Below are 16,559 nucleotides of genomic sequence, written 5' to 3' on the forward strand. Positions count from 1 at the left end.
TCAGTGATAAACACTTACTGCACAGATAAGCAGCATTTAGTCATTTAATGAAATCATTTCAACTCCATGCAACTTTATGCCGCTTTCTCGCTTATAAAGACATTGAGCACAGATATTGTAATTAAAATATTATATTTTAATAGCACAGCATTATATTATTATATATTAAAAACACTACAGATTTTTTTTTTATCTTGTCAAAACCTTGATTTCAAACTGCGCTGGACAATATATTGTTTATCAATACAATCAATATTAATACTGGTATCAACATCAAACAGCTGCTTAATTTTTTTTCAAGTTTTAGGATTGATAATGTTGAAAGATTATAAATATATGTATGTATAACTTCGAATGTATGCATCTGCTTGAGAACATGTTTTCTGTCTGGTTAATGTTTATAATGCTGCTTAAAGCAATATTATGTAACAGCTGCACCTTAAAACAGCAGCTTCAGGATCATGCTGATGCTCCACTGACTGTCACAGGGAGGGCGGCGTCTCGGCCATTCCCACTCCGGGCCGGGACGCTGCTGCTACTGCACTACTATGGGATATTTGGAGAACTGCTGTGTAACGCTGCATAATCTTAGTGTAATCATATTAGTGTAAAATCCTGAAGTATTACTCTACCGCCTCAGCCCACATGCTTCTACGCCTTCAGATCAAGCTTCTGGAGCTTTCAGCTAGTCCAGAAATGCATGTATACAGCTGTCCAGGAGGGGGCTCTCAAAGCATGATTTTGCATTAACAGCAGTGGAGTAAAAGTGCAATACACTCTACCTGAAGGGGGAGCCCAGGAACAACAACAACAAAAACAAAAACACAATACTGCATAATGCTGCTTTAAGGCTCTTCTGTGTTATTTTAATCCTGATACTCAACAAAAAACATCTAAAAGAACCGACGCCAGGTTTAAAAGACATTAGTATAAGGAAGCGTAATGGAAAAGAAACTAGGGTGCCCTGGTACCTGGTCATGGTATTGGCTGCTGCTGCTGACCGCTCCGCAAGGGGCGGGAACAGCGGTGGGCCGCTCCAGGGGACAGCTGGGCTCAGGGAAGGCCAGAGAAGAGGGGGTGGGACCTGTGTGGTGGTGATGGTGGTGAAAGTGGTGTGAATGGCTGTGGGAGTGCTGAGCAGCGGGCTGCTGCGGACCGGGCTGCTGGGCCGGACCAGTTTGCATGCACCCTGAGTGGGAGTGACCCAGGGAGAGGTGCCCTGAGGAGGGTCCACTGCAGGGCGAGTGCTGCGGGCAGCAGGACGGCAGCCGAGGCATCGCTACACCACCGCTTTCACTCGATGAACCTCTCCTGCCGTCTTCTGAGGCGAAAGAGAAGATAACATACATAGGTATATATTTAATTTGAGAACCTTACAGATCCTTTCGAAGCATTTCTATTGGTCCGTTCATCAAGAAACAAAAAACAACCGCAATCTTAAAAAGCCGCTATGAGAGAATCACTGTAAGGACTAAACAATGAAGCATCCTTGCATCCTTATAACCTCCATTAAATCCTTTAATCCTATTTTTTAAGGCAAATGTGCAACAACCCAGGTAGGTCTTGGCTGCAGGACTAGGTTTCAGGGAGGGGAAAAAACTGTAAACTTATAAATTTTCACTGTAACAGGTCTGATTTCCTGAATAATTAATGCGCTCTGGTGCATTTCTGCCGAGCCCAAGAAGCCACTAGGCTGTAAATAACTCAGCATTCAGTTCTGGCACACTGTCCTCACCCTCTGTGGCAGTGGCAGAGGTGGTGCTGAGCCCTGGAGCCCCACCATGGACCTGGGCCTCAAGTGTGCTGTCAGGGGCCGCAGCAGCGCAGCTTCCAGAGGTTCCCGGAGCCTCCTGGGGCTGCTCTGAGGTAGAGGCATGGAGGGAGGAGGAGGAAGAGATGGAGGAGCTGGCAGGCTGAGAGTGGATGCTGTCAGAAGTGGTTGGCACGACTGAGAGATCTGCAAGAAATACCAAAACAGAAACAGACACAGGAGATAAGAATGAGTGCTCCTCGCCAGATGCCTGCGCTTAAATCTCTAATTTGAGTGTGAGGCTGTGCGTGCATCCAATTTTCTACATTTTCAGGATAAACGCCCTGATTTGGTGGGAAGACAAGAGAGGAAAACAGAGCTAAAACACTGGCTTTTCACCAATTTGTGTTTCATTTTTAAACTGGAGAATCTTTATGAGGTTAGCATTACAGTAAGGCTGCTGCACAAGTCTTGGCACCCTAGTCCGAATTAAGATGTATTTTTTATATATATATTTCAATAGAATATTGACCAAATCAGAATGCAAGCTTACTTCTATCTGTAATAACAAAAAGCTTTGCATGTTCTCTGACTCTCCAAACCTGGTACGAACACCAGAGACGGTTTAAACGGGGGGCCGGTTGCCCACCAGTTAACACAAACAGGTGTTCTCGTAACGCTTAACACGGCCTCGGTTTACAGATACAGTCCCGCCCCGCCTCTCAGCAAACAGAGTCCTGCCTGCAGCAAAAAATAAATAAATAAAAGAGTCCCGCTTCTCAGCAAAAAAATAAATAAATAAAATCAAATAAAAAAAGTCCCACCTCTCAGTAAAAAATAAAAAATAATAAAAAAGTCCCGCCTCTCAGTAAAAAATAATAATAAAAAAAAGTCCCGCCTCTCAGTAAAAAATAAAAAATAATAATAATAAAAAAAGTCCCGCCTCTCAGTAAAAAAAAAAAATAAAATAATAAAAAAAGTCCCGCCTCTCAGTAAAAAATAATAATAATAATAAAAAAAAGTCCCGCCTCTCAGTAAAAAATAATAATAATAAAAAAAAGTTCCGCCTCTCAGTAAAAAATGTATAAATAAATAAATAATTTAAAAAAAAAGTCCCGCCTCTCAGCAAAAATATCAGGTTGCTGGTTACACTGCAAGCTGAAGAACAACAAGGTTGTGGGTTCGATACCTGGGCTCAACAAGCTGCCGCTGTTGGGTCCTTGAGCAAGACCCTTCACCCTCTCTACTCCTAGTGTCGGGAGCATTGCTAGTGCTATGGGAAGCTATGAACGGGTGGGATAATTGGCAGCACCAAATTGAGAGAAATTAAATTTAAAAAAAAATGAAAAAAAAATTATGGACAGCTCCTAAACAAGCTGTGCAGGAAGATGATCCACGAGTATCTCCGAACTACAGACCTCCTGCAATTAGGAGTGGGAGCACATTCAGAAACTGAAGGAGCTGCAAAAGACAGGGGGGTCCCAAGTTCTGCCTCCGTAGGTGCCCAAAAGTTTGCACAGGCGGATGACTATTTTATTTATGTTATGAAATAGGCAGCAACTGCATTTACACATCAAATGAAATGTATACAGTTAGGAAATGCATAGGACATGTGTCCCGTGTCCCTGACGGTGTATAAAAACAAGTGGGTGTGTGGGTGTTCGAGACTTGCTTCAGTGACCGGGCGGCCCAGGAGGATTGCTGCTCATTAACATTCCAGAGTGAGCATTCCATCTGCTTTTCATATTCACAAATTAATTTCTCTCTCCCTCAAAAGAAATGCAAATGCAGCCATATCTCTGAGCTCTCGGCGTCATCCCTCACAGCCACCCGCTCTCCACCCAAATAAATAAATAAATAAATAAATAAAGACACACAATCACTCTCAACCTGAAATCAAATCTAAGCGATGGAAATTAGTTTTCTTTAATAAACCTTAGAAATATGTAGCAGATTTAGGGGATAACAGACACACACACACACACACACACACACACACACACACACACACACACACACACACACACAAAACCACCTTCATCCAGAGTGGCAGTTTAATTGGTTTCAATAGCAGAGCTCATTGTGTCTCTGTGAGCTCAGAGGCAGCTTGCATAACAGACAGACTTCATTACACTGCCTGCAAATGAAATTAGGAATACACACAATTATACACACGGCACATCAAAGAGAAAAAGGCTCTGGATGCAGCGCACACCCGCCTGCGACTGACACTGCAGCTGCAGAGGCTATTTATACCCCGGCGCTTGATTAAAAGATATAGATTAATCATTATTAATGGTGCCTGTGCGCAAGCAAGCGGCCTGGAGTGTATGAATGGTCATGACTGAACAACACTAATTGAATTTTCCAGACTCATTCCTCCTCCCCCTCACTTTCTCCTTCCCGCTTTCCCCCCTCGTACACTCCGAGGTGCAGCCTATAGCTCAGGAAGAGACGTTGGAAGCGCTCACGGCGAAAGCGGAGTTGATTTGATGTGACGTCTAATATTTCCCAGACCCACGCAGCGTTGAACTGGATGATCCAACAGTCGGCTACTGAAGCTAAACTCGCGTGTGCCCGGGGAGCCTCGCTATGGGCCTGTGCGATGAAGAAGTCTCTGATCTAACAGTGACAGGAAAAACGGAAAGTTCTAAATTGTCCTTCTGGTAAATTTAGAAAATTACACAAGGAGTTGATATTAGCTCATATCCTCGTTTATATAAGCATATCAACTGGCCTTAATGTGGCGATGAAGGACGTAAAGATGTGAATAACGTTGCTAATCTGGTTCCAATGGTACCAGATGGTCAGGGTTTGGGGTATAGTAGACAGCGAGTGAGCAGTCAAGTCAGTTCTTGAAGGTGGGGTGTTGAAAGCTAGACAAACGGGCAAGCATAAGAAACTGAGACAAGGACCAAATAACGATGGCTAGACATCTCCACATCTACAAAATACCTTCTGATATACAAGATAAGATAAGACAGTCCTTTCTAGGATTGATTTTCTGAATTTATTTTTAATATTGGGATATATATATATATATATATATATATATATATATATATATATATACACACACACAATATATATATATTTTTTTCTTTTAAAATAAATATATATATATTATCAGATGTGGCATTTTGTAGATCTCTCTCTCTCTCTCTATATATATATATATATATATATATATCCCAATATTAAAAATAAATACAGAAATTCACATAATATTGCACAATAAGTCAGTGATCCAATAGATAATATTAATAATGCATTTAGTATATCCAGTTATGGGAGAAAAATAAATGGAAATTGATAATAGTGGAATTGTCGTTTTGAAGCATGCAGCAATAAAAAATAAATAAATAAATAAATAAGCTTATTAATGCTCGTGAAGGCCCATCCTCACGACTTACAGGACTAAACGGAGTGCCAGATACCACAGGACGTCCTCAGAGTCAGATTTGTATCATCCAAATCCTTCAAAATGGATCAATACAAGGACACTAAATTGACAGAAGTATTGGGACACCTGCTCATTCATTGCTTCTTCTGAAATCAAGGGAATTAAACAAAATAATTATAAATAAAACAATTTTGATCCTGCTTTTTTTTTTTTTTTTTTTTTAGAGTAACTGTCTCTACTGTCTAGGGAAGGATTTGGTTGCACTCCACTGTGAGGATTTGGTTGCATTCTGCTGCAAGAGCGTTTGTTAGTGAGGTTAGGATGCTGGATGATCACCATCCTACCTCATCATCCCCAACTCATCTTATCACTCCAGAGAACAGTTCTTCCACTGCTCCACAGCTCAATGCTGGGGGGCTTTATACCCCTCTAGCCCACGCCTGGCACTATTAGGCAGCATGGTGCCAGTAGGTTCATGTTTATCTGCTCCAGAGAGTCCTATTCTATTGGCAGTACTTCTCTACAGGGACTAGACAAGTGTGTGTGCATGTATTTGCACATCTGTGGCAGCTATTGGTGCAAGCTGAATACATTCATTAGAAGGGGTGTCCACAAATATTTGGACATAGTGTACATCTGTCTGTACATCTCTCTCTCTCTGTTATTTTTCAAAGTCAGCAGTGGTTCATAATGGTGCCCAACAGTGATGAAATGTGTGCATGTGGCGCTTCCAGGGGATCAGAAATAAGGTGAATTCTGAAAATGACAGAACAGCAAAAAAGGTCCAGCGTCCTTACCATCCTCGTCCACGGTGAGGTCCACCACCTCCCCGGCGTTCTGCCTGAGAGGCTGGATGACTGTGGACAGGCGATGGCGCACTCGGCCCTCCTGAGCCCGACTCTGAGAGCAGCTTGGCCCCCAGTGCATCCTGCCCACTGACCGTGGCCTGCCGGAAACACACACACACACACACACACACACACACACACACCAGAATTAAACATCTAAACATGTAAATACAAACACATACGGAGCTGTGTGACTGCAGACAGCAGAGCACCATATCACTACGTCACATCCTGAGACAGAGAGATCAGTCTGGAGATAATCACCGATGAGACCCGGTGGTGAACGAGCTTCGAGAGAAAACGCGAAGCCACTAATGCACCGATGAAATCAAAGCTCAATTGTACAATTCAGGAGCAGTTAGGGAGATGAATTAGTGCTCCTCGGAGTGAGCTGGAGAAGTAAATGTACTTAATGCAGGACGATTCCAGTCTGAACAGCGTTTTCAGCTACAGTACTGAAACCAGCTCTACTTCAGCAGCTGCTGGAACGATCACAGCTAGAACGTAAATAAGAGCCAGCTGACAGGGGAGCTGAAGAGGCACAGCGGTACATACAGGATCTCTAAACTCTATTTACAACTCTACAGAAACAGCAGACCATACAGACTGTAGGAGAAATCCAGTCTTCATGGATTTCTATTAAATAACTGGGAAACTGAACGCACACCATGCGCACTGAATGCTGGGTACAGTTGGCACAATGCAAACAAACCTGCCACAAGTTGATAAATCCAAAACCTGTAAAAATAAGACTTAAAATAACACTTATTGATTATTTATCATTATTTATCCTTTATTTGTTTATTTTCATTGGTATTTCTATTATTAGATTTTGTCTTGTTTTAATACTTTACTAATTTTCTATCTTATATTCACTCCTGCTGTTTCAAGTGACAAGTTTCTGCTGTCTGCTAGATTTTGGAGGAGCATTGCTGTGAGGATTTGATTGCATTCAGTGACAAGTGAGTTATTGGGTTCAGGATGTTGAAAGACCACCACCTCAATGCTTGCTGGCATGGGGGGCATAATACCCCTTTAGTCCACACCTGGCATTAGAAATGTAGGGTAGGGTCATGTAGGCAATAGGGCCATGTTTATCTGCTCCAGAGAGTCCTATTCTATTGGCAGTATGTGTGTGTGTGTGTGTGTGTGTGTGTGTGTATATATACACACACACACACACACACACATACATACATACATATATACAGACACACATATACATATACATTTTTTATATATGTATGTATGTATATATGTATGTATGTGTATACACATGTACACACACACACATATTGTAATACACACACACACACACACACACACACACACACACACACATATATATATATATATATATATTTTTTTTTTTTTCCTTCAAACACATGTACAACTCTACTCTGCTACTACAATTCTACTACTAGATGTTGCTCAGCATTACGAAATGTGAATTAGATTGGGGGTCAAAAGAGACCCCCCACCTCTTCATCTACTTTCAGGAACATTTAAACCATTCAATTAAAACCAAAACTAGGCTTCATGGCAAAAGTCCAAAACTCTTAATTCCAAAGATTTCTGTGGATGCTCTGGGAATATCACCGGCCTGCTGCGGGACTAAATCCATAGGAATGGCCCAGCGGCCCAGGCTGCCACAAAGCAGAGCGTGGTGATGAGAGAGAGTGTAAAGTGTAACTCAGGAAGGGCTTTAGGGGCTGCAGGCTCCCCGTCTGGAGACCCAGGAAGCCCCCTGCCTCCCAACTCTCCTGCCTAGCCCCCGTAGCCACAGATTGCATCATTAATACATCAAAACAAAATGATTACCAACAAGTGCGCAGGGCCTCGGAGAACTCTCCGGAGATCAGAGGTGTGCACACGATTCAGTAACCAGCACAGAGTCTGCAGAAAACAACACTGAGGCGGAAACCCGCGCTCAAACGATTCAGGAACAGAAATGAATATTTAAAAAATGAGTTTTAATTTTACAACAAGACTGAATCCAGCATTTTAGGCAGATGAGTACAGGGCTGTAAACTCAATGATGGCATTGATGCTAACAAGCAAACACAGTAATTCCTCTGACCAGCTTTTAAACTTCTCACTAATAAACTGAATCTGAGATGATTGCGTTTTATGTATTTTAGAAACTGTAAATTAGATTCTGGTCAAATCAGGAGATGCTTGAGTAAAGGAGGCAGATCCTTAGAAGTTAGTTAGCGCTTAAGTCAGCCCACACACTGGTGCTAGAGCTAACGCTAACACTAGAGCTCATACAGGACCTAATGCTAGAGCAGTAAACACAGTATAGAGTAAATAACCGAATACAAGGCCTGGAGATTATAACTCTCCCAAAGCCAAAACTCAAACCAACAAACAAAAGGACAGAAAAGCAGATGGAGAAAAGCGAGAGGGGTTTTTAAGGCTACTTAACGCAGAGGTTATTGGGAGCATCAGTCATTTGCATTTCGGATTCATTTAGTTTTGCTTAAATGGAGCATAAAACATCAGACATAATCAGAATAATAGCTCCTCACACATCAAATGCTGTGTGTTATCAGGGTTAAATGCTACAGCAATGCCACAGAGATTTAAGAGGGAATATGGAGTCACACACACACACACACACACACACACACACACACACACACACACTTCCTGCCCAATATTATAGCGACCTGATGGGAAGACCTAAGACTGCAGTGCTGCTCTCTAATTGGCCCGTGCCGTCCTTTCCCACAACAGCGTTGCTAAGATCCCAGGGAGAGACACCACCTCCTGGGAGGAGCTTCTAATTACCCACAAGTAGGCCTGGGATTATTTTGTAAATACCTGTTTACCACTATGGCCTTCTGAGGCCTCGGTGACAGTGGAAAACTGTAAACACAGGCACTGGGGGAGCTTCCAGGGTGGCTGAGCGGTGGTAAAACATAAGGTGGAAAAGTAGCATTCAAGGAAACCAGGACACACTAATGCACCAGGGCACCCATATGCACACTTACACAACCGGACACCAGTACAGACTCATTCACCAGGGCACCCATATGCACCAGGGCACCCATTTGCACACTTACACAACAGGACACCAGTACAAACTCATTCACCAGGGCACCCATATGCACCAGGGCACCCATTTGCACACTTACACAACAGGACACCAGTACAGACTCATTCACCAGGGCACCCTTGGGCACCCATATGCACACTTACACACCAGGGCACCCATATGCACCAGGGCACCCATATGCACCAGGGCACACTTGGGCACCCATATGCACCAGGGCACACTTGGGCACCCATATGCACCAGGGCACACTTGGGCACCCATATGCACCAGGGCACACTTGGGCACCCATATGCACCAGGGCACACTTGGGCACCCATATGCACCAGGGCACCCATATGCACACTTACACACCAGGGCACCAGTACAAACTCATTCACCAGGGCACCCTTGGGCACCCATATGCACACTTACACACCAGGGCACCAGTACAGACTCATTCACCAGGGCACCCTTGGGCACCCATATGCACACTTACACACCAGGGCACCAGTACACTCAATCACCAGGGCATCCATATGCCCCTGGACACACCTATACACACTTGGGCACCAGGGCACTAGGACACACTCATATACCAGCACAACCACCACATTTTTGTTGTTGACGCCGCAAGGGCCGCTCAAATGACCCTTTAAGAAGAGACGGTGGATCTGAACAGCACACTCTATATTTCACAGTTAATCGGTTTTCTGCACTGTTAGCTTGGTCGTATCGTATTAAAAGTGAACGCAGTCTGAGGAAGACTACTGCTGTGGATGCTCATCATAAAGGACCATATAACCAAGTGGCTAGCTGTGCTCACCCAACAACCGCTGGTGCAGCAGACGTCCTAACACAAAGTAAACAAAGATGGCCACCTCCACTGTTTCATGGAAAATATGGTGGGTTGCTGTCTGTGCGTGAACACTGTTGGGACCAGTTAATTCCGCTGTACTGCAGAATGACAACAAAGGAATATCAACAGAGCTAAATCTATCTGTGTTGAGGCTGGATGAGATGTTTGAGGGAAAACCTGAACATGCCCATCACACAGGGTCTTCTTGGCCTGCCACTAATACACCATCACTGGACAGCTGAACGTGACTGGACGAGACGCAAACTGACTGTTCTGTTAGATCGGCCAACACATGCTCGCACTGGCTTGTATCATGCTGAGCAGTCGCGGTTCTAGCTTGCATGACACCCTGGGCGAATTCCATGTGATGACTTGCAAAGAGTCTGGATTTAAGGGCAAGGCTTGGGCTGTGGGCTATTGTAACAACCTGGGGTTGAGAGGGCCGTTCGGGTGATTCTAAGGGTCCGTGATTGACAGGAGGCCCTAAAAATGCATTATTTGAGTATTTTGGCCCAGTTATGAGGCCCAGTGTATTATCTTTTTATGGGGCGTGGGGTGGGGTGTTGCATCTCGATACAGAGAGGACTTTATAATTTGCAAATTAATTGCAATACTGTAACCATTATGATATGCTGCTGTTTTATTACATCAAATTTTAGGAAAAGTTGAGATAAGAAGAAGAAGAATGGCGTCCATCCTGCCCTGAAGATGATTGGACGAGACGCTAACTGAAAGTTGTTATATCGGCAGATATCGGATATACACACACACACACACACACACACACACACACACACACACACACACAGCTGGCGAACGCTCATCAGAACTGCTGTGCAACTCTGCTTCTTTACTTTCAGATACTGCTTCTGAATCTCTCAGCTTGTCCAGAAATGCATGTGTAAAGCATGTCCTTTAGGGATGGCCCAAGGCAAAAATTACACTTCCTGACTCTAGGGGGAGCCCAGAGGCAAAAAATAATCACAATGCTGCTTTAAGTCTTAAATATTAAGAGTACTGTTGTGTTATAACAGTAAGAATTTGGTGTTTAAATAATAAGTGTTATTATTAAAAGTTATTAAAGTTATTAAAAGTTATTAAAGTGTTATTAAAAGTTAAAAAAGTAAAGAATAATATCTGTATAAAATCAGAATCCGTTAGGTGATGTAACCTGTAGGCGCAACTGCAAAATCTGGCAGCATCAGGATACAGACAGGACACGGCAAATAAAGCCACGGACTAAAGACACCCTGTCATTTCCCTGCTCTAGCGCTTACTCTCTTCGACCACAGTGAAGAGTGTAAGAGTGTAAACGACGCTACAGAAGCAGAAAAGCATGAAAACACTCGACCGCTTCCTTTAGGGACGTCTGATTCACTCCTTCAACACTCCCAGCGCTGCGGCCTCTCCCGCCGGCCTCTCTCGCCGGTCTGCTCTAAACAGTGATACAAAAGAGCTCTGAGCGGAAGACCAACACCGCTCGTCCTGCTGACCCTTAACTCCCACCCTCTCGGCCCACCACCCCTCCCCCACCTGGGCAACTATCAAAATGGCCATCTCTCTTAGCAGGCTACAGCAAGCCAGGGCACTCCCTCCACCCCTACCCCCTCCCTCCACCCCTTACCCCCTCCCTCCTCTCTCTCTGCCTCCTTCTCCCCAGATCAGACAGACTTCCCAGAAACGATTCTTCTGAGAATACGCTACAACAGGGAGAGGAGGGAGAGAGAGCAAGCGAGCGAGAGAGCAAGAGAGAGAGAGAGCGAGAGAGCAGGAGAGAGAGAGAGAGAGAGAGAGTGCGAGAGAGAGAGCAAATGAGCGAGCAAAAGAGAGCAAGTGAGAGCTAAAGCAAGAGAGAGCAAGAGAACGAGAGAGCAAGGGAGAGAGAGCAAGAATAAGCACCTCGGTTTCCGAGATACTACCACCCTTTGCCCGGTAACCTATCATCATGCCCTTTTCAACATCGCCTTTGCCCATGACTGTGGTTCTGCTACTCCGCTACAGCTGACTGGGGAGCTCACTTATTTACCCCGTCAGGTAGCTTCTGTGAAATCCCTCCAAACCAGAGGTGGTCATAATCTCCTGATATGACTGTAAAGGTGGGCGAAGGGCCTTAGCATCTAACGTCCACGTCTCGCACACTGAGAGCCTCCCAACGGCATAACAGCGGGGTCATCGATGCCAGAGGGGAACGGCGGCGACTCCGGCGAGCGGTACAGAGCATTCAGCGCTCCACTGTGGATCAGCTAACCTTTATAATGACCACCTTCTATCATCACCCTAATACAGTCCATGCCACGACTAGCGCGTCTCGCTAGTGCTATCCCAACCAAGCATGGCCATTCAGACAGATAGGTAGGTGGTCCCATTGAGGGTAATCCAACATCTGTTACCAGCTTTTCTGCCACTGTAACCTCACCCTCGGTCTTCATGGCGGCTGCTGCTGCTGCTGCTGACCTCCAAGGTCAAATCCAAAACGATTCTCAGCATCTTGAGATGTGCTGGAGTTTTACCCTTCAAACATTCTCCTGTTTCTCCTCCAGAAATTTGAAGCATAGTGCCTCAAATGAAGAGACATAACATTCACATAATTCATCTTCACTGACCCTTCGTCTTCCCTGACCGCGATATCAGCGAGTAAACACAGCCGCTGTGGAACATACTGCAGACGTAGACACAGAGACAGAGAGAAAGATAAGATAATAATAAGTGAGAAATGGTGAGAAACTGAGAGAAGGGCGTGGAGTGAACCCAGCTGTTTCACTTTCTAAATGTTAAACAAGGGGACAGTTCACATCGGAGAGCCTCACACTGGTGGCCTTCTCAGCCTGTTTAGGAAAGACATGCCACAATCCTGCACACTGAAATAAACAGTGCTAAACAAGCTGACCAGCTCAGCACAGAGTACATAAACACCACCGTGCTCAGCTCCATCCGCAGAGCAGAGCCGGAGAGATGGAGATCAAGGGAGTCCGAGCGAACCTGCAGTGCTGTGTGTTGAGCAAGCACTGGAACAAGACCTAAAGAGGGAAATACGCAAAACAATAGAGCTGTGTATTAGCAAGACCCTGGTGATACCATATGTACGATATGTAGGGGGTTATGATTTCATATTTAATATAATATTGCATATAAATAATATTCAAGAAAAAACACCATTGTTTTATCCAATCAGAATAGAGAGATCTCAAGTCAAGACTATATCACTGCAAGTATTCCCATGATGGACACTGACTAAGCCGGAGCTACAGCCTTTTATTTAGGTGAATATTAATACTGGTAATATTAACAACGTTAGTAAAAGCTGGGCTGAACTTGCTAGGACCGTCTGACCTGCCCATGCTGGTCAGCTGGTCCACTTGTAGATGATTTAGTGGTCAGTGGAACCGTTCTGAGATCTTCTTAAACCCCTATCCAGACTCCTCTGCATGTCCAGCCTTCTTTCTAAAGGCCTCAGAGAGCTCTCTGGATCTGGCCATGGTGATCTTCCTCACCCCTCACTTGAACCATCAAGACCAGACTAATTCCAGTAGTAATAAATGTGGGGGGTGCAAACTTTTGTCCACCGTCCACGCCTGTTGGCAAATACCTACCCGAATATCACCACCCCTCAATATGTTTGATGCACACTGGCCGATGCAGAAGGCCCGTATGGGTGGTTGTGGGGTTCCGCTATAGGGAATCACGTGGGGGGGCAAGAAGATGAGCCAAAGCGCTGGGGGACCGCCGGCCTGGCATTTCTAAAAACAGCTTGGCATCTGCACCCCCCACAGAGAGGCCTTGGCTCCAGCTTGGGTGGAGAAGCTGACTGGGATTCTGCCTGCAGGACTGCACATGAGCTGATCCAGGACAAATCCCTTAGCTCTGATAGGTCCCAATAATATTAATAGACCTACCATAGCTGGTCACTCACCATCGTTTCTTCTGAATTAGGAGGTATTACGGAGGAGTAATACCCTCTGCTCTGCTTATACGCCGCTGCAGTAAGAGCCTCTACTCTCTGGAAAGTCTTAACACAAGATGGTGGAACATTGCTGTGAGAACTGGATTGTGCTGAGCCATCACAAAAGCACAAAAAACGGTCTCTGATTTTCTCCAGAGCAAACATTAGGCAATGACAAGCTAATAGGAAAACCTATTGGCACCATGTCAGCTAATGCCAGGCGTGGGCTAGAGGGGTGTAAAGCCCCCCAGCATTGAGCTGTGGAGCAGTGGAAGAACGGTGCTCCCTGGAATGATGGATGGTGGAGCTCAATCCAGTACTTTTCGGAGTAGCTCTTGTTTCTGAATGCAATCAAATCCTCACAGCAATGCTCCTCCAAAATCTAGTAGAAAGCTTTCTTGCCTGGACAGTAGAGACAGCAGAGTTACTCCAACAAAAGCAGGATCAGCTCTTTTTAATAGCCTTAATTTCAGAAGAAAACATGAACAAGCAGGTGTCCCAATACTTTTGTCAATGTCTGTGCATTATATCTATATGGATGAATCTGGATCGTGTGTGATTTGGTCAGACTCCCATTTGTATACTACAGTAGGACTGGACAATATGATGATATTTATCAATATTGCAGTTAATTACATTATGATCTTGATTAATAAACATACTAGGTTCTAAAAACGGTCCGGATGCTTACATTGTTATTTGCCCGGTTTAGGAAGCAGGACGCAGTGATAAAAACCCTTATATGGGTAAGAACCTTATATGGGTTCTACTATAGGTACACAAGTCTGCACTTCATAGGACCATTTTAGCTAAGAGCATGGTGCTCATGCATAGCAGTTAATCTATCACACACACACACACACACACACACACACACACACACACGACAAGCCACCTAGTAGCTCTTCTTCCATTCTGCGTACACACACACACACACACACACACACACACACACACACACACACACACAGTCGCATGCATGCAGAGGCACTCACACACAAGACCCATTTTTTTATCTGACCTTGGTCACAGGTCATCCGTTTTCCTGAGCTGCAAAGACTCGCAGCCATTAACCCTCCAGCCTCCCCCCCAGCCTCCCCTCCCCCTGCCTCGAACTGCTCTCCTACATTCTTCACCCTCAGAGACCAGACCAGGCCCATCAGCATTCAAACCCAAGACCTGACCCCAGTGCTCCTGTCCTCCGCCAGCACGAACACACACACGCTTTTTACTCAATGTTAGCCCCTACACGGCAGTATACAGGTCTATATATAGACGCTAATTCTATAATAAGTGTAGTATTATATTACACAGATGTAGTACCATGCATAAATATGTATAATACTGTATCCTGTTGTAGTCCAATTAATAAAGTACGTACAGATATAGACAACGGCTAGTTTATCTAATCAGTCCTTTATTAAAGTAATGCTGGTGGGCTGCTGGTGGGACCGGACACATCAGTACCCAAACCTGCGTCCTTCTGACCAACATATATTATATATAACTCTATTAACCAACAGCACATTCTGACCAGCGACCGTGTTTATTTGGGTTTGTTCTCACGTTATATAGAGTTAATTACAGGTAGACACTGTCACTGACCACTGACTTTATGGTTATGTGGGTTTATTCTAATGTTATATAGAGTTAATTACAGGTAGACACTCACTGACCACAACCTTTATGCTTATGTGGGTTTATTCTAATGTTATATAGAGTTACAGGTAGACACTCACTGACCACAACCTTTATGGTTATGTGGGTTTGTTCTCATGTTATATAGAGTTAATTACAGGTAGACACCCTCACTGACCACTGACTGTTTACTTGTGTTTTTCCAATGTTATATAGAGTTAATTACAGTTAGACACTCACTGACCACAACCTTTATGGTTATGTGGGTTTATTCTAATGTTATATAGAGTTAATTACAGGTAGACACTCTCACTGACCACTGACTGTTTATTCCAATGTTATATAGAGTTAATTACAGGTAGACACTCACTGACCACCGAGTAGGTTTATTTAAGATAAATTATTCTAATGTTATACATTAGAATAATGTATAACATTAGAATAATGTAAGAAATTATTCTACTGAGATACAGTTTTAAGCAGGTTTAACAGAGTTATAAGTAACTATATGTAATCATGTATATGCAAATATCTAGACGTGACTAGAATTTCCTGAGCTCTAATATCAGGACTAGTTCACAAATTATTCACAAAGTCAAGAGCATTTTGTTTCCCCTGTTTTCTTCTAAAGTGTGATGACATTTGAGTCCTGAAAATGTAAAAAAACCACACACACACCCACACACACACACCCACACACACACACCCACACACACACACCCACACACACACACACACCCACACACACACACCCATCCCCCATAAAGGGGAAAAAACCTGGAATCACATGGGACTGCACCAGCACAGTAACGCTGCTGCCCACCATGTGATCAAGAATAATAGGTTTCCTGACCTTTACGAAAACAGGAGAGATACATAGTCGATGTTGCTGATGCAGAGCCAGAGAGAGAGAGCGAGAGCGAGAGAGCCAGAGAAAGAGAGCCACACACACACAGAGAGAGAGAGAGAGAGAGAGAGAGAGAGAGAGAGAGAGAGAGAATGAGAATATGTGAAAAGAAGGGGAGGGGACGACAGTAAACAAGCCAAAAGGCTTCATCGCTGTTGCTAGGTGTTAAAACTGGGT

At 44.2% G+C, this 16,559-nt stretch overlaps 1 protein-coding gene across 6 annotated transcripts in view; it reads right to left on the reverse strand.

Annotated features, from left to right (window-relative positions):
• The window catches only part of rnf111 (ring finger protein 111), a 58,823-nt gene that overhangs the window by 15,165 nt on the left and 27,099 nt on the right, over window positions 1–16,559 (reverse strand). For 5 of the 6 annotated variants that reach the window (XM_072671412.1, XM_072671417.1, XM_072671413.1 and 2 more), the window contains exons 4-6: window positions 5,951–6,099; window positions 1,736–1,957; window positions 972–1,321 (exon numbers count right to left, since the gene is read on the reverse strand). In XM_072671412.1, coding sequence (XP_072527513.1) covers window positions 972–1,321; window positions 1,736–1,957; window positions 5,951–6,099 — 721 coding nt within the window. The remainder of the gene's footprint in view (window positions 1–971; window positions 1,322–1,735; window positions 1,958–5,950; window positions 6,100–16,559) is intronic. The other variant, XM_072671415.1, reaches the window with a different exon arrangement.

The sequence above is a fragment of the Salminus brasiliensis genome, chromosome 25, assembly GCF_030463535.1.
Source record: "Salminus brasiliensis chromosome 25, fSalBra1.hap2, whole genome shotgun sequence".
NCBI classification, from domain to species: domain Eukaryota; kingdom Metazoa; phylum Chordata; class Actinopteri; order Characiformes; family Bryconidae; genus Salminus; species Salminus brasiliensis.